The sequence below is a fragment of the Plectropomus leopardus genome, chromosome 23 (genome assembly GCF_008729295.1).
Source record: "Plectropomus leopardus isolate mb chromosome 23, YSFRI_Pleo_2.0, whole genome shotgun sequence".
NCBI lineage: Eukaryota > Metazoa > Chordata > Actinopteri > Perciformes > Serranidae > Plectropomus > Plectropomus leopardus.
In genome coordinates, this window is record NC_056485.1 from 6,347,655 (window position 1) to 6,366,128 (window position 18,474).

Sequence of the window (18,474 nt, forward strand, 5' to 3'; positions counted from 1 at the left end):
CACAAACAGGAAAGATCTCCATGCATGTGAAAATGTTTGATTACAGATGAGCGGCTGCACACACACACCCCGTGGAGCAATGGAGCCGGGCTCCTGGCAATGCCGCTGTATGGCAGATCCTCGAGATCACAGCTCTGTACATGCCTGCTGAGGAAACACACACTACTCACATTGTGCACAGACATACACAGCAGGAAAGATGAGTCGTTTCTCTGCACACACATGCAGTTCTTCTGTTACATGTTTAGCAAAGTTGCTTTGTTTAGTTACAAAAGTTCTTTTTTCTTCGACTAGCCAATGCTTTTCTCAGGGTGTGTTGTCTCTTTCTCACTTTGTACTCGCTGTGTGTTTTCACCTGGATTGTATTGTAACTGTCAGAGTAGCATTCCAATTAAGGAGGTATTGTTATGTATGAGATGGAGAGCGGTGGGTAGTGGCAGAGCTGACAGCATTACCTAATGGGAACACTGGTGTCTGAATGGATAAGACAGCGGAGACTCTCTACACCCAATTTATTGTTTCTCAGCTCCTCCTGCTTGAACTCGTACGCTCACAAATAGAAAAAGAATACATTACATCCCCAAGGTAATATACTCCACAGGTTTATATATTCTCAAACGCATAAAAAGTGTCTCACCTGTGTCTCACATCTTCTTTTTATCAAAATAAAAACAGTTTCTCAAAATGTAAAGTAATACTTATTCATGAACAATGACTTAAAGCAAATGCACAGCTATATAAATTAACAGAATATGGAATATAGTTTGTATCAAACCACTTGCCATGTGGCAGATATGTTGAACGTTTTGTGTTTCAACAAGGTTGTGGTTAATGTATTGTTATGTTAAAAAAACACTGCTCAGGAAAAGTCATGTTTTGGCTTAAAATATCCCATATTAGGTGCAAAATCCCTTCAGGAAAAGCAGCAATGTTGAAGAAAAAAAAAACAGTGGCTGTTTGACTTACTTTGTGGCACTATTTGGAGCCTAAAATGGGAACACACTGATAGATTACTACAAAACACCCACATTAGGAGCCTAAAAGCCGATAGAACCACACCAACAGTTCACGACAAAACACCCACATTTAAAGCGTAAACACTGAAAGAAACACACTAAATGTCGCTACAAAACATCCACAACAGGAGCCTTAAAGGTGATGTAAACACACTGACAGGTTGCTACAAAACACCCATGTTTGGAGCTTAGAAAACAATGAGAACACACCGATAGCCTGCTATAGAACACCCATGTTAGGAATCTAAAAGCTGATAAGAGCATGCAGACAGATCACTACAAAACACCCATATTTAGAGCCTAAAAGCTGATGAAAACACACCAACGGTTGCTACAAAACACCCACATTTGGTGTGTAAAAGCTAATGGAAACACACTGACAGAATGTTATGAAATACCCACATTTAGTGCCTAAAAGCCAATGAGAACACACAGACAGGTCACTACAAAACACTCAGGTTTGACGCCCTAAAGCCAATGGAATCACGCTTTCAGGTTGCTGCAAAACACACACGTGTGGAGCTTATAAGCGAATGGAAACACAGCAATGACTTACTAAAACACACCTTATAGTCAGTAGTCTGCAGCTTGGCAGGCATTTTGCCAAAGTGATAGGCCATCCACCATCTCCCCAACCTTCCAAAGATAGTCAGCTCATATGATAGAAATTAGAAATGTGGATATATGTTTGAAAAAAGCAATTGTTATGTTTACATGGTTTGTAATGCCAACATTTTCTTCCAGCAACTGGGCTGTTTGTAATTATCTGTTTATCAAAGGTAGAATTGATGTTTCTATTTGAATGTTAATGTGTCAGAAAGAGCCAGGAGTGACTTATTTTCCTCTGCAGTCCCCTATACCAGAATGTTAAAATGGCCCTATCCCCAAGATGAGGTGCCTGGCATATCAACTCAGACGTAGCTAGTGTTATTTCAAAACAGACATAAAAATGGACACCATATCTGTGAAAATGACTGGTATAGTATCCTATGTGGCAAAGAAATGCATCTTGTCACACTGAACCCCAAAAAAGGCCACCAACATTCAGTTTGTTAAATTTTATGCCTTGATCAACGCACTTGTATCCTAAAAAGTAATTTGGCGTTTTTCTGAAAACATGGGAAACTTTTATGGACCTCTGACCATGACCTAGCCAAGACATATGTTTTGTTACCATAGCTGATCAATTGATGTATTTTATTTTATTTTATTTTTTTTGTCATTTCATTCTATTTATTTACTCACCCATTTTTAAATAATTTGATAGTTTATTTTGTTATCCTTATAATAATTTTTGTCTATTTATACTCCATTTTTTCTGTATTATCTGTTAAATGTTTGTCAGTTGTTAAATGTTGAAAATGATAGACATAATTTAAAAAAAAAAAAACTATTTAAAAGCCAGAAAACCTATGATAAAAGTACCCAAAAAAGGAGGAAATGTAAAATACAAGCAATCAAAACATCAATACGTTTAGTTGCTAAAATTTAAACTATTACTGCATATATGACTGTATGCTGGTTGAAATGTGTTTAAGTATGGTTATAATATACCTGAGGGTGAGTTTTTATATGTATAGACTCTCTACATCTCTATAGGGGGAGTGGACAAGCCGGTCCCTGAATCCCAGCCTGTGTCAGTGAGGCCTCACAGCAACACACACTCATTCAGTCCCAATTAGACCCCAGACACCCTGTGAAACCAGGGCTGGAATGGCAGCCCCAGTAATGGCTAGATCGTTATAGGAGGGAGGGAAGTAGCGAGGACAGAGAGGCCTGAGAGAGAGAGAGAGAGGGAAGGAGGGAGGTGGACTGGGGATAATGAGAGGTCGCATAAGGATAGACGAGGAGGGAGATGAGGAGAGGCGCTGGAGAGGGGTTGATTATATTCATAGACATACACTAATGTGCAAATACAAAGGAAAGAAGTGCATGTGCTTCCCTACACAGCACAAAAATGATTGCTGGAGTGTCTTCAATTGCCATTCATTCCTTGTACTCTCTTAAAGTAATAACCTGCAGTATATAAAAATCCATATTGCTACTCTCTATTGGTGATACAGTACAAGTAATTTGAAACCTAGAACCAGTTCATGATTGTTTCCACCTATTGCGCTAAGCATATATGGAGAGGAAAATTAGCATTTTAACTCAGCACCCTTACTGCCCCACTTCTTACTCAAAGTAGATCCTAATGCTCATTTTAAATGTAAGCCTTTGTCACAGCCTGTGTCTCACTCCCTCTCCTCCGGCCACATTCTCTGTTCCCCAGGCCCCTTCATTGCCATCCATCCATGCCCTGCTTTCCCAATCACCTGACTGCCCCAACTAACTGCACACCTGTTCCCACTTTCCTCATCAGCTCTGCAATTACCTCCTCACCTGCATCTCATTCCCTCCTCAGCCTCTCAGTACACACTGCCGGCCCAGTTTCATTCATTCCCTGCTATGCCAACATAGTGCTTTGCTGCTTTTGTGCCGTTTTTTTTTTTTTGTTTTGTTTTGTTTTGTTTTTTACCTTGGGGCCTCTGTTACTCTGCTCGTTTACCTGGACCCGTGCCTGCCCACCTGTCTGTCTGCCTGCTTTTACCTGCCTGCCTACCTGCCAGTAAGCCTTTATTCCTTCAGTAACTCATTGAGCTGATTCTGCCTTTGTCTACATTTGGGTCCCATCTGTATTCTGTGTATTCACTGCATTCTGACACCAAACCCTTCCCTAATTAAGTTAACCCTCCTGTTATGTTGTGGGTTGATTTAACTCATTTTTTAAATTTAAAAAATCTCTGGAATATATCTTAAAATGAGACTAATCTGAGCTTTTTTAAAGGAATTAGAATAAACTTATAATAAGGACAATAAGGAGTTACAATAGTCTTCATATGCTTTAAGCATTAAAGGGATATTTTGCCTTTTTTTATCAAAGCAATATGTGTTATATGTGTGGATGAACTGTGGTAAAATTCTGTCCTTCTAATCAGTGCCTAGATATCCACTCTTCCCCAACAGTGAACTTCTAAAGTAATTTGCATCTTTTTACTGCAGAAACAGCCTAGTTTGATGTGAGGATTGTCTTTATATTGGTGAAATGCTTCTTTAAGGAGTAACAATAGTCTTTACGGTATGGTCTCAAAGCATTAAGGAGTTTGGGCAACCTTTTCAGCAATAAGGAGTTAGGTTAGTCTTCATAGGATCGTCTTTAAGCATTTAAGAGTTAGGACCATCTTTCAAGCAATAGGGGTCTAGGATAGTCTTTTAAGTAATAAGCTGTTTAGTGAGTCTTTCAGCAATAAGAGGTCATATAAATCTTTGAGCAGTTAGGAGTTAGTCTTTTAAGGTGTTTGACGAGTCTCTTGACAAAAAGAAGTCATGTAAGTCTCTGAGCAATAAGGTTTTTGGTGAGTCTTTCAACCATTAGGAGTCATATAAATCTTTGAGCAAAAAGGAGTCAGGATTGTCTTTGAGCCATAACGAGATCTTCTGCAGGTAATCCAAAGTAGAGATCGTTTTAAGCAAGTTGGGGTATATTTTAAGGCAAAAGCAGATTTTTTAATGTGTGGTACAAAACAGGCCATGTGCGATCATTTTGAGAATGTGGTGTTGGTGAACCATGGTGTCACTATGAGTATTACTTATTTGGATAACTGTATTGATATTTTTACGGGCAACAGTGTGGTTAAGTGTGTTTTTGTGTTTTACATGGTTTTCAAACAAGACTCTGTAATTTGTTAGACTCCCACAGTCAAACAAACACAGACACTCGCATAAAAATTAGGGTATTCCGTTATCAGTCAAGCGTAAAGAATGTAGAGATAAAGGAAAGCAAAACGAAAGGAGATGGAGGCAGGAAGGAAGTGGAGAGAGGTCAGCCGAAGTCCAAAAGGCTCAAGGCTGAGAGAAAAGGACGTGGAAAATGGAAGAGAGGAGGACTGTTATGAGGGGAAAAAGAGAGAGGCATCAGTGGGAAAACAAGGACAATGCCTGTGTTTGTGTCGTCTTTGTCACTGTGGCATTTTGGAGGACAGAGGGGCTGTGTGCCCGGATGTGTGTGTGTGCATTCGCTTCCCCATCCACTCAATTTGTGGAATTGATCCGCTCCCTAATAGTGAGCAAAACAAAAAGTCAGCCTAATCCAACCTCTATTTATAACACAGATGGGAGAGGGGAGGGGCGTGAGCGATATCATTTAACAGCAGTGCTGTAAGTGCTACAAAATTCTGTGACAGTGAGATGAGAAAAAGATAGACAAAGACAAATAGAAAGAAAGAAGCAAAGAAAGTAAAAAGAAAGGACTACTCAAGCTTCTCGCCGAGGTATGAGAGAGGTTACAAATAGACTCTCACAGCAAGAGGCTAGCCGGTGGTAGATTAAGACGGAGGGAGAGATGAAAAGAAAGGGGTTATCACAGAGAAAATGGAGATCAGAAACAAACAAGTGGGGAAGATGAGAGAGGCCACGGTGGTGGCTGCTGCAGGATGAGAGTGAGGAGTGAAAGATAAAGAACGTGAGATAGACGTGAGAGCAACAGGAAGCGAGATAGGGAGAGGAAAGAGCACTTGCTGGTGGCAGCAGCAAGGGGCAAAGAGGTGGTCGAGAGAGCGCGATAGATAGACAGTCAGAGAAAATTAGAGAGGAGCACTTGTGGTTTTGGAGATGTTGTTGAGTCTAATAAGAGCATGTTGTTGTAAGGCAGGCCAGTGCGGCCATTCTTATTCCCAGTGGTATTACTCGTCTTTTTTTCTCCCCCCTCACTCTGCTCCTTTTTACCTCGCACACACTTAATCTGCTGAAGGGAAGGAGAAGCATTGCTGTCTGATTTGGGGAAGGGAAACTTGACGCAGGAGGTGTTAAGCTCAAAGTACAAAGGAGTCAAGGGGGCAGGTGTTCGGCACACTGCGACTACTATCAGCGGTGCATGAAGTACCTGAAAGCCACACTTGAGTAAAAGAACAGATTTCTTCTTCTCCCAAAATTACTTTGATAAAAGTTAAAGTCACCATTTAAAATACTGCTCGAGAGAAAGTATCTGATATTTACTGTACTTAAGTATAAAAAGTAATTTTATGATATTAAATGTACTTAAGTATTGACAGTAGAAGCACAAGCAAATGATGTTAATAAAGACGCAAGCGGTCAGAATTTTGAGAATTAAGTTCATGTCTTCCTCACATACACCACCTTAGTGTACATTACACTATACACAAAACAAGTCTTCTTTACAACTTAAAGGATTTCAAAAACAATATCAGGTTTGTCTTTCCCTCCTATTCCCATCCATCTCTTCCTCCATTCTTGATTTCTTCCATATTTTGTAGTCGGTAACAATGTAGGTACTATGTAGGTATACATTTTATTAAGGGAAGATAGTAGAGTGAAAGTTGACAGAAATATAAAACCTCTAGTTAAGTACAAGATACTCCTGTCTCTGTCTCTTTAATTGGTGTTGACTGCTTTTCTAATAATAAATATTTATGTATATAGTAGCCATGGCAATTGTTATACAGTACTAGATAGTTTCTGTAGACACATCTGATACCTTTGAGCAGAACCTGTTTGCGTATTTTTTGCTAGAGGGGTTGCTGGTGTGATCTTTGGAAGCATATTGAGCTGTGAGGTGGGTGTTTGCTCGCTGTCGCAGGCAGTGAAGTTGGTGTCGGCAGAGTACAAACAGTACAGCAGCTAGGATCATCCAAACTCCATGCTGGTCCCCAGTGTTATAAGCTCAGGCAGACAGCAAGAACAGAGGCAACGGGAGCTGCACTTGGTGTGTGTTCAATGTGTGTGTTCAATGTGTGTGTGTTTTTTTTTCAGTCTGTGCAATGACCAGTGGGTAAATGGTGTAGCTTTTAGCCTTTTTTGTAATTGTTGGACATGAAATTGGACATAGAATATTTTTTTTATGACTTTTGCAAAATTGGAAAAGGTTTCTCACTTAATGCATTGCAAATTAAGTGATCAAGGTTTTAACACAGATGCACAACATGCAAACAAAGCCAATATCATTGCTTTGTACTGGTCACACAACTGTCATTGGCACCAACAAAACTGATTTAGGTCATTGCAAAACTCATAGTTTTGTAGATTGTGAGTACAAATTTGTCACCTTTATTGTCCAGTTTGCTGCATTGCATATGTGATTTTGGCTGTCTACAAGCTTACACACTGGGCAAAGCTTTCTGTGAGTGAATGTATCTATTCCACTTAACATGATTATCCCATTACCCTCGGCAAGGAAGCACATGCCATATGTTCATGCGCAAAATAGAAAGCAGTGGACAAATGCAGTGGATGGTACATCAGGCCCTAATAGTGTCAAATAATGTGTCAAAGCAGGTGTTTTTGAGTGTAGAAAGTGCTACAATACACCCTTTTAATGCAAAAAAAGCTTAAAATGCAATAATCTTTTACAAGGCAATATAATAAATTATCTTCATATAATTATGCATACTTTAATTAGGGTGTTAAGAGGCTCACTATACACTGGGGCTGATACTTGAGCGTTAGCTGCCACCTTTGAATGCAAGAAGCACAATAACCTACAGGAAAGGCTCTTGTTTGCTGCTTTTGTTGTATTGTCTGGAAACGTTTGATCGTCTGAAAAACAGATTTTGTAAGCACAATACAATCGAGTAGCTTACTTTGAAGTCTTCAAAGTTAAATCTTTTCATGTGCGCTTAAATTAACCATCACTGAAGAGATGTTTAAGCAGCACATGGAATTAACTACATTTCTATGTTACAGTAATGTAAGTTTGACAAAATATAAATCAGTGAGACCAATAAATCGAAGTGAAATGATGTTTATGTTCATACCTTTGCTGCTTGTCTTTCTGTATTGATGGTAGGTGGAAATGTAGCTGCAATGACGTTACCATAGGAAAGACACAAAATCAGCCTGTGTGTTGATGAGCTGTTGTAAATGCAAAAAAAAAAAAAACAGATAATGGACTTTAATGAAGTATTTTACCACTGGAAAGATGGCCTGTTTATAAAGTTTGGCTGTCAGTGCAGTAGAATGACATAAATACTTTTGAAATTGGTGCTCCACGGCCAGAGATGAAACGCTGTGGCATTCGCTTTAGCCGACTACCAGAATTCACTGCGCTGCACTGTACCAGTAAACACTCCAGCTTGTGGGAGATGTAATGTGAGCTTTTCATCTTGACAAAGGAAACAATATGACGGTCCGCTGACAACAAACCAATTACAGTTAAATGGTAAGCCAAAAACATGTATCTGACAACATTTGAGGCAAGAAGTAGACACAAGGCAGTAACAGAAACTTGGTTTATATTTGATAAGAACTGCTTAGTTTTATCATTTTATCGGAATATATTTGGCCTCCGTTACACAATACAAGTTACAGATAACTGTATTTGTTTTATTGTATTGTTAAATATGTTTCTGAAGACATTTTAAGAGCGTAATAGGAAATACAGAAACAGAATTTTGGTTTCTATTTGATCAGTACCGCTTAGATTTTCTCTTCAATGTCAATGCCTCCATTTTTCAACACACATTTGATCAGTACTGCCTAGTTTCACAGTTTGATCAGAATTTGGTCTGACTTTGAGTGTGTAGGTTGACTCTCTCTCTTGATCCGCTTTTATACTAGTTCTAACGGAAGCAGGAAGATCTGTGTGCTGGTAGGACGGAGGTTACTATTTAGTTTACACATACTGGCCACATTTTTATGATAAAAAGCTGGTGTGACTTGATGCTATGTAAAAGCATTGTAAGGAAACAGAAAGCAAAAAATTGTGATATGCTCTTTTTATTTCTTTACCTTCCTTGAAAAAGCTCATTCCTTTCATCCAGCCATCTGTTTCTCACAAGTATTATAATACCAGTGCATGGACACACACACATACACACACACACATGTCCCAGATGCAATCAGTGTGGCCTTTGCCTTGATCCATTGTGCTCTAACGATTAAGCCTTAGCCCTGCTCGGTGGCCTATAGGCCAGCTCTGCTGCTGTGCATCTCATCACATCCCATTCATCACCCTGTCTGTCTCCACCTCCAGCCCTCTATCACATCAGCCTGCCATTGACCTACTATTGACCCACATACACACACAAGGACACACTCGTTTGAGACAGTCTCAGACTTTTTGTTTTATTTTCTCTAAATGTGGTTCTTATATGCATGATTAAAATCAGCTGCTATTCAAGTTGGAACTCCTAGAGATCCATCAATAATACTTGACAAATAATCTAAATGTTAAGAAATGCAACTTTATGTTTTGTACACTTTGATTCAAAACAAGATCTGTAGTTCTGGTCAAAATTGTAAGGAATGAAATTCTTCTGAGACTTTTTTTTCTGAGTATGCAGCAGATAATATTGACATGCATGGCTGTAGCTTGGTTTTGGTCTCAAGCAAGAGAAAAATTTAATCAGTTTTTCAATAAATATGCTGCATATTAGAGTAAAGCTGCATCCGAGAGTACATTTTGCTATTTAAAGTGGGGATACATATCCATGTATGTCTTAAACAGCTTGACTTGCTCGCAGAAGATAAGCTGTGTGTAATAATTCCAATCCATCATGACTGAAATTACAGGTCTAAGAAATACAAAAATATGCAGAAATGCATTCTTTCCATTACACTGTTACATAGTTTCACCACTCTGTAACCTTTCTGTTAATTGGACCACTAGTACAAAGAGCTACTGTGTATTTGCACACAGATGACAGTTCATCATTTGCTGTGAGCAATTTCCCTATTATTACAGCTTGGAACCTCAGCGTAAAAGGTCAATATTTATCTGCACCTCACACCCACACGTGCTTGTGCACACACACTTCCCCAGCCTATCCATACTAATGAAAGTAAAAATAGAATAGCTAGAAAAACACACAAAGTCAGGGTCTGTATGTGAGAAATGGAAATGCTAATTTGAGAAGGTAGAAAATCCTGCATGCTGCGTTATTCCCCCTTGAGTTGTCGTTTCACCCCGACGTGATTCAATATCTTTTTAATTATGGAGAGGGCCCTCTGCTTCCATCGCTCCATGCTCAGTTTAACGTATGGGAAGATGATATCTCAGCAGGCTCCTGCACTCTCGGTGCTGTTAAGAAGTAATATATGCTTTTTAAACTCCATGTCCTCTACAGCGAGACTTCTCTCAGCTTTTTTTTTGCTCCCAGGAAAGCAACATTAGACAGGATGTGGTCGAGGTTAATCCTTGGTTTACCCTTAGCTGTACAAAAAAAAATCAACAATAGAAATATAAATGTAGACTTTACAATCTAAAGCTTTTTATCTGTTATCCTTCCTGTAAAACCCTGAAGTTCACTTAAGTGCATATCAATTTTTCCCCCTCTGCTGACTCCGTCAGTGTTTACTGACAGCATACATCATTTCCCATAAAATCAACAGCAGACGGTGACGCACGCGGGCGCAGCAGACCACGCTCCATCCCCGTGACTAATCAGTCAGTTGATAATGTAGTGGATGCGAGCGTCTCATCAGGAGACCAGAGGGTGGCGTCTCTGAGGGGTGACGGTGGGCGGTGTGATAAACTGGAACACTCAACACAAGTTTAGGCCTAATCGTCTCATTGTCTCCGTTCTGCTTGAAAGGATCAGCAGCCATGCTAAGCTCCTCGGGGTACCAGCCCTCAGCTGCTCTCTGCCATCTTGCTTTGTCTTTGTTGTCGTTGCTTGTTTGTGATTGCGGAGCAGGGCCAAGTTTTTCAACAGCATTGTTCGGTCGTTTTATTTTGTTCACCTTTTCAATTTTGCGTCTGGTTAATTGTTTTTTCTTTTTTGTCTTAAGTATTTTCTATTGTTGTTGAGGTACTGTGATAGAGAAAGAATTACAGCCTGACTGTCAGCCTGTCAGTATTTCTTGTCAGAAGTAATTTATATCTTTATTTGTGCAGAGTATATTATAGCAGTGGTGAGAGAAGTATTTTGAACCTCAAGCGTAATACTGAAATGGAAAGCACTCATGAAAGGCTTTTAATGTGGAGTAGCAGCAGAGGTGGTCAGTTGAAATAATTTAAGTTACAGCTAGCAGTTTTAATCCATCAGGCAAGTCAAGAGGGCAGTTTGCTCGAAATCAAAAATACATATTTTTCCTCTTACCCGTGGTGCTGTTTATCAGTCTAAAATTGTTTTAGTGTGAGTTGCTTGGTGTTGATATCACCTGTAGAAATGTCTGCCTTCTCTCTAATACAATGGAACCAGATTGAACCAGGTAATCCACAGACCTTGTGAGCAGTTATATGGAGGAACTATTTTCTTTCTATTGAGCCACACCCAAATATTGTGTCATTGTACAGAAGGAAATGTGCATCTGCTCACCTAGCACCACTAAGCTACCTACATAAACAGCTCAGCCACGGAGGACACCAATAGTTTTTACACTGGTACATCAGTGGCTCAAGCTGAGCTTGCAGTAGATGCATGCTTCCTTCTGCACAGTATTACCGCTTAGTAGGTAATAAAATCATGACCCAGTTATTTGAGATAATCCACAGACCTTGTTGGAAAAAGTTTCATGCAGGAACTATTGTCTTTTTACTGAACAACGCCTGCCAAGCTTAACACCATGTGGAAGGAAGTGTGCATTAACTCATGATGAGAAACTCATGACAGTGCAAGATGTAAACATTAATGCCTTCTTGTCAGCTAAGCTGTAGTGTTGGTTAGCTCTGAGTGCTATGTGAGCTAGCAGTAGATGCACTCTTCCTTCTGCGTGGTGATACAGTTGGTTGCTGAAATTAGGTAACAAAATCATGACCGAGTTACTCAAGATAATCCACAGATCTTGTTCGGGGCATGTTCATGTGGCAACTATTTTCTTTCCTCTGAACTACACACACCAAGCAAACAACATGTGGGAGGAAGCGTGCATCTATTTATGCACAAGAGGCTCATGACAGCACAAGATGCAAATGAAAATGGCATCTTCCTAGACTGTGCTGTAATGTATTTAGCTCAGTGGCGTTAGTTAAGCTAGAAGTAGATGCATGCTTCCCTCTGCACAGTGAGGATGGAGGGTGTAGTTCAACAGAATGAAAATAGTCCCTACATGAAACTGCTTATAACAAGGTGTGTTGATTATCTTGATAAAACAGGTCATAATATCTGAAAGGAGACATTGCTGTTAAATTACTCAAATGTTGTTGTTTTTGGTGCCTTGAGCATTATAAGCCGAATGCCATCTATTTCCATTATATTGTGGAGAAAGCGGACTTCTCTATGGCCAACATATCCAACACTTAGTAACTCACACCAAAGCAATCTATGTTGAGATACAGCACTACAGGTAAGAGGGAAATAAATATCATTTTGATTTAAGGGTTGAACTGTCCCTTTTAATATTCTTAATATTCCTATAAAAAACAGAAATTCTATAAAGTAAAGTCTAAACATCTGAGTCAGTCTTAGCTGTCTTTTGGTGACTTGTTGCTACGCTTCTGCTGCTCTTTTAGTTTGACATGTAAACAGTAATGTAACACCATTTAGCAGTTATTCTTCCATGTCAGTATGAGTAAGCCTCTGTGTTTGCAGCGTCAGCTTATGTCTGTGTGGAAGTATTTACCATCTGCCGATAATCTAGCATAGGATGTCAAGGATTTGTTGAGGCTTTGCATGTATATTCTGGACACTGTCCCAAAATGCACCCATGGTACAGCACACGTTATTCAAGACATCATGTTGTCATTCAGCTCCTGTTTTGTTGTCTGTAGACATGTTGTTACTCATGAAAAGCAAATGATAGAAACATGTGCTTCAGGTTCTCCCAGTAGGGCTGATGATGTGATTAGTTTTTTGAAGCAACTTGCTGAATAGCGTTTGCATATTTTTAAGAGATTAATGATGCAGGTAGCTTTTTATTTTATTTTTTTATAATCTCTGAAAGGAGTTCATCCAACATAGTGATCACATACTGTAAAATCGGATCAGATGATCTGGCATAAAAAATCTAGGAAACAAAATGCCTTAAAAAAAAAAAGTAAATATAACTGTTAATCTTAAATTAGTTATTTACGTCATATAATTGTTAAAATGACTCAAAATTTTGTTAATTTACTTAATTTTGTGAACTTTTTGCAAATTAAAAACGAAAAGTGAAATTAATTTGTTCTTTTTAGGTGTAAGCAATTTAAGGAAACCAAGTTAGTCTTTTTTTTTCCAGTATAGGAAATTGTAAACTGTTTGCCATACATAAATCAAGTAAGCACAACAAAGAATGGTAGGTTTGCAGGGTTTTGTATTTATTTATTTTTTATTTTTATTTTCACAACAGAGCTCCATGGCACAGTTTTATCACAAATACCAATATTCAATCAAGCTTCAGCCAGCTCACATGCTAAATTAAACATAAAACAATGCAAATTATGCATATTCTGTGAGCGTAGCAAACAAAACAATACTGTAGGTATGAACATATTACTGAATTATACTGAATATCTGTATTCTCCATCACATGCAAAATAGTATTTATCATGATCAAATTCAGCCACACCAACTTGATTTAGTTGCTAAAACTTCGAACAGGTTTATTTCATTTGTCTTTTTTAAGTTGCAACGACTTTACAAAAGTAAGTAAATACAACTACATTTAAGCTATAGTGGGATATGAGTAAACATAACTTAAGACTAATAGTTATATTTACTTTTCTTTTCAAGGCAATCGGTGTCCTAGATTTTTTTATTTTTATTTTATTTATTTTTTTAAGACCAATGACTCATTTTACAGTGCATGTGAAGCCTGAGGCTGGGAACCTAACCACCCGCCCATGTGGGCATCGCATGCTAAACTTTTGTTGTGGTGAAACACAACAAAGCCAGAGGGAGAGAGAGAGAGAGAGAGAGAGAAGGCCTGGGACAGGAAGAGAGAGAGAGAGAGAAAGAGAGGGAAAGCTTGTAGCCCCTGAGGGCCTCAGTCCTATCTGTCACTGTGCCAGAACGATTCGCCCTGTAACTGATCCATGGACACCAAGTCTACAGGTCAACTGTGACAGTGTGTGTGTGTGTGTGTGTGTGTGTGTGTGTGTGTGTGTGTGTGTGTGTGTGTGTGTGTGTGTGTGTGTGTAGGTGCGAGTGGGTACATCAGTGCATCTGCATTCTGTCTCCCATGATGCCAGTGGCTGTCAGTCTTCATCTTCTGATGCAGAATACACAGATGTGTGTGTGTGTGTGTGTGTGTGTGTGTAGGATGTGTGTTTGTGGTCACTAATGAAATGAGATGCAAGTAGAGACACGGCGAAGGGCGTCACAGGGTTAGAGATGCACGAGAGTAATATGTTGCCACAGCAACAGTCAATGAGACTTTGTCCACGTAAGAGTGGCTCATGTAGGGAGAGAGAGGGAGAGAGAGGGAGGAGAGGCGGAAACAAGTGAAAGTGAAGCAGTTGCCATAGCGACTCTCCATTGCAGCTGCCTGTAAATTTCTCTCTCCCCAGTGTGAGAATGTCTGCCTGAATGATGCACCGGCTTTAGCTTTGGCTCTGTATTAAGTATGACTGTGTATGTGTGATACCCCAGTGTATCAGTAGTGTTTTAGGGTGTGTGTCCCTTGAAACATTTGATGCATGTTTCAGCAGGTACTTCACATATATTTATATGTGTGTGTGTGTGTGTGTGTGTGTGTGTGTGTGTGTGTGCGTGCGTGCGTGCATGCATGTCTGTGTGAAAGCAGGTTTTACAGGGAGCCAAACACCCTCCATCTCTCTTCCCTTCCAACAGATGCTGTAGTGGTTATTTATGTGGTTGTTCTGCACTACTGCTCTTTCATATCCCCAGGCCTACACACACACATACACACACATATACACACAGAAGCCAACAGGGGCTGTCACTGTGCCACAGTTCTAAGTCTTGTGTGCCATATGCTACCGTAGGCTCCTGGCAGGCAGGAGTATCGCTGCTCTCAGTCAGCTGGGAGACTGGTTCAAAGGCCAACGAGGGCCCGTCAGGGACCAGGCTGCGTGCACACTGCGCTGTAGTAGCAGGCGTATGTTGAAGCATCTGACATTGACTCTGAAATGTTCTACGTGCATTTTGAAAGAGTGGAGATTTTAATGAACAGCAGTTTAGTTGAACTGAACGCCGTCAGCTCCCTCAAAATATTTTACCGGGTATTTGAGAGATTATCCAGTTTATTTTTTTAAGTGAGCAGTTGTTGAAGCAGAAACAACTGCTTCCAGCTGATTCCACAGTGATTTAATCATGTTTGACAAAAAATGCATTAATAAACAAGCAGAATAGCTCCATTATGTCAAGAAAATAACAAGTAATAACAGATGATTCTTGAGTCAAGTTTAAAGGGATGCTTCAGCCCAAAATGAAAAATACATCTTTTTCTCTTACCTGTTAATTCTAACAAATGTAGACTGCAGAGATGTCTGCCTTCTTTCCAATATATTGGAACTGGAAGATATCAGCTTTTGGTGCTCAAAGTGCCAAGAAATACATGTTAGTAACTTAACAGCAATGTCTTTTTCCAGAAATCATGACCTTGTTATGCAAGATAATCCACAGACCTTTTCGTGAGCAGTTTCATGAAGGGACTATTTTGTGTCAACCAAACCAAATGCAACAACTGTATCACTGCACAGAAGGACGCGTACAACTATTGCTAGCTCACCAAGCACCACTGACCTACCTTATGTTATAACTCAGCCATTAATGTTTACATCTTGAGATGTCACAAGCACAAGCCTCTTGTCCATGAGTAGATGCATGCTTCCTTCTGTGTGATGTTACACTTGGTTTAGATCGGAAGAAAAATCGTTCCTACATGAAACTGCTCAAAACAAGGTCTGTGGATTATCTTGTGTATCCTGGTCATGATTTTGTTACAAAACAACACTCGCCCACTGTATCACCGCACAGAAAGAAGTGTACATCTACTCATCAACGAAAGGCTCATGCTTGTGACAGCACAAGATTCAAACCTTAGTGGCAACATCCTTGACCGAACTGTAACATTAGCTTGCTCAGTGGTGCTAGGTGTGCTCGCAGTTGATGCACTTTTCCTTCTGAGCTGTGATATGGTTGGTGGGTGTAGTTTAGTAGAAAGAAAGTAGTTCCTGCATAAAACTGCTCACAACAAGATGTGTGGATTATCTTGAATAACCGAGTCATGATTTCTGAAAAGAGACATTGCTGTTGAGTTTTTCAAATATATTTTTTGGCACTCTGAACACCACAAGGCAAGCGCCATCTAGTTCCATTATATTGGAGAGAAGGCAGACATCTCCATGGCAAATTTCTCCCATACATGGAACTACATCAAAACAATTTAGACTGAAAAATAGCAATACAGGTAAATGGGAAAATATGTATTCTTGATTCGGGGGTGAACTGTCCCTTTTAGTAAAACCACTAGCACTTATTTGAAGAAAGCTTTGCAGTCAAAGATTAACTCTTTAGATTAAGACACCTGCCAGAGAGAGTCTGTATTTTGCAAGAATCAACAATCAACTTATCTGTCCATTTTTGACCTCAAGGAAGGATCCACTAACAGTTTTTGTGAGTGAAAAATTGATGGCATCCAAGAAAACTGTGTGTTTTTTTAGAGATTCCCCACAGGGTAATTGACCTAGAAATAGGTTGATATAGCTGTCTCCGCAGCTCAGGGCGAGTTGCGATTTGCATTTATGGGAGTTCCAAGTTCCAATGTGCAAAATAAAATGAGGAAATTATGGAAATTTATAGCAGAAATGATATATATTGAGCTAGTGGCCTTTTATTATTATCTGTTGGTTGCACACAGAATGTTCTTCAGACACAGGCTTTTCTCCTTGCAGCCTTGGCTGTAATACAGCTCCCCCTGTCATACTTTTACCTGTAAATTGCACTTACAGCACCGAATAGCTTTCAGTGTGTTTGCTCCATCGTCCCAGAGTGCCTTTTTACACTGTGTTGAAACATCTTTTCTTCGTAGCAGAGAGCTCTTTGGGGTGAAGCTTTGACACCAACACTTTGGGCTCCCACAGCAAAAGAGCAGTTTGTGTTTTGTCCTTGTACATTCTGTTTTAACTAATTACCCGTGTCTGCCCTCGTTTTTGCGCTTCAATTTGGTAAATAACCCCACCCGGGTGGAATCAGTTTCACATGCAGTTCCTTGTGCACTGTGCTCAGGATTGCATCAGTGTTGGTCACTGTGGGCCCCGGTGAGGAATAAAGACTGTCAGAGGCACTGATATACAGGTTAGCTCTAATATCGTACACAACCCAGTGATTTTCTTCGAGCATTATTGCTTTAATCACCAGGAAACGTTTGATTAGATTCCTGTAGTGGTGTGTCTTGTTATTGCCTGTTGCTGAAATCACTGCCTGAAATCTAAATTACCTCAAGCTCATTTTTAAGAGCTGATATCCAGCTGCAGGCAACAGTGCACTTCTCAGGCTCTGATATAGGACTGTATTTTCAACCAGCAATCAAGCAATTTGCTGTTTGCTCAGTATATTATGGTCTGAACACAATATGTGATCAAAGAGAATATGAGAGGCGTAAATACAATTATTGACTTTTTTTTCTGCTTTCTCTTCTTTGTGTGTGTAGATATTCGTGACCGCAGGAAGAAGCCGGTGATGCTGTTTATTCACGGAGGCTCCTACATGGAGGGCACCGGAAACATGTTCGACGCCAGCGTCCTGGCCGCCTACGGCAACGTGATTGTGGTGACCATGAACTACCGACTGGGTGTGCTTGGTAAGTGACGAAGTGTGAACAAACTGCCCAGACACACACAATTTGCACATGTTGCCAAGACATTCTTGGGAACCCTTTAAATTCTGAGCAAACTGGCTTGATTTCTTTCAAAAAAAACATGTGAAGAAAGTAATGATAAAATAATCCAAAAATCAGCAAGAAATTAGTTTAAAGTTACAAGAAAATTACCTGAAAATAAGCAAAAAAAAGTGATAAAAGAATTAATAAAAACAAAAACAAAAGAGGAACCTTGAGAAAGAAAATATGTAAAATATGTATTTTTGTCCATTCACCCGTCAATCCATCTATATGTCCATTCATCCCATTCTTGTGAATGCAATATCTCAAGAAAGTCCTAAAGGAATTTCTTTAAATCTGGCACAAACGTCCACTCTGACTCAGAATTTCACAAATACTGTATGTCTAATAGGATATAATGATGAAGTGATAGCATTTTATACCCAGAAGGTCAAATTCAATTCAATTCAATTCAATTTTTCCATGTTTTCAAAAGAAATCCATCCAATTTACTCTGAGGTTTCTATCTGAGGTTAAATTACTTTTCAAAGGCATCTGAATGCACTGCTAAAAATCTGATGTCGATTTATGTGCTTAAGGGTTAATCTGAAGATATGAGGCGTCATAATATCTTCAATCTCCTCATTTTCCTTTTTCGCTCTCTGCCGTCCCACCGAGCACAAAACAGTCATCTGTGCAGGTCGATTTCTCCCAGCAGACTCTTCTTGATTAAGTCAGTGATGGATGACATCAATAGAAT

At 39.6% G+C, this 18,474-nt stretch overlaps 1 protein-coding gene across 1 annotated transcript in view; it reads left to right on the top strand.

The window, feature by feature from the left end:
• The window catches only part of nlgn2a (neuroligin 2a), a 222,632-nt gene that overhangs the window by 135,610 nt on the left and 68,548 nt on the right, over positions 1–18,474 (top strand). The window contains exon 4 of the mRNA XM_042512113.1: positions 17,547–17,696. Coding sequence (XP_042368047.1) covers positions 17,547–17,696 — 150 coding nt within the window. The remainder of the gene's footprint in view (positions 1–17,546; positions 17,697–18,474) is intronic.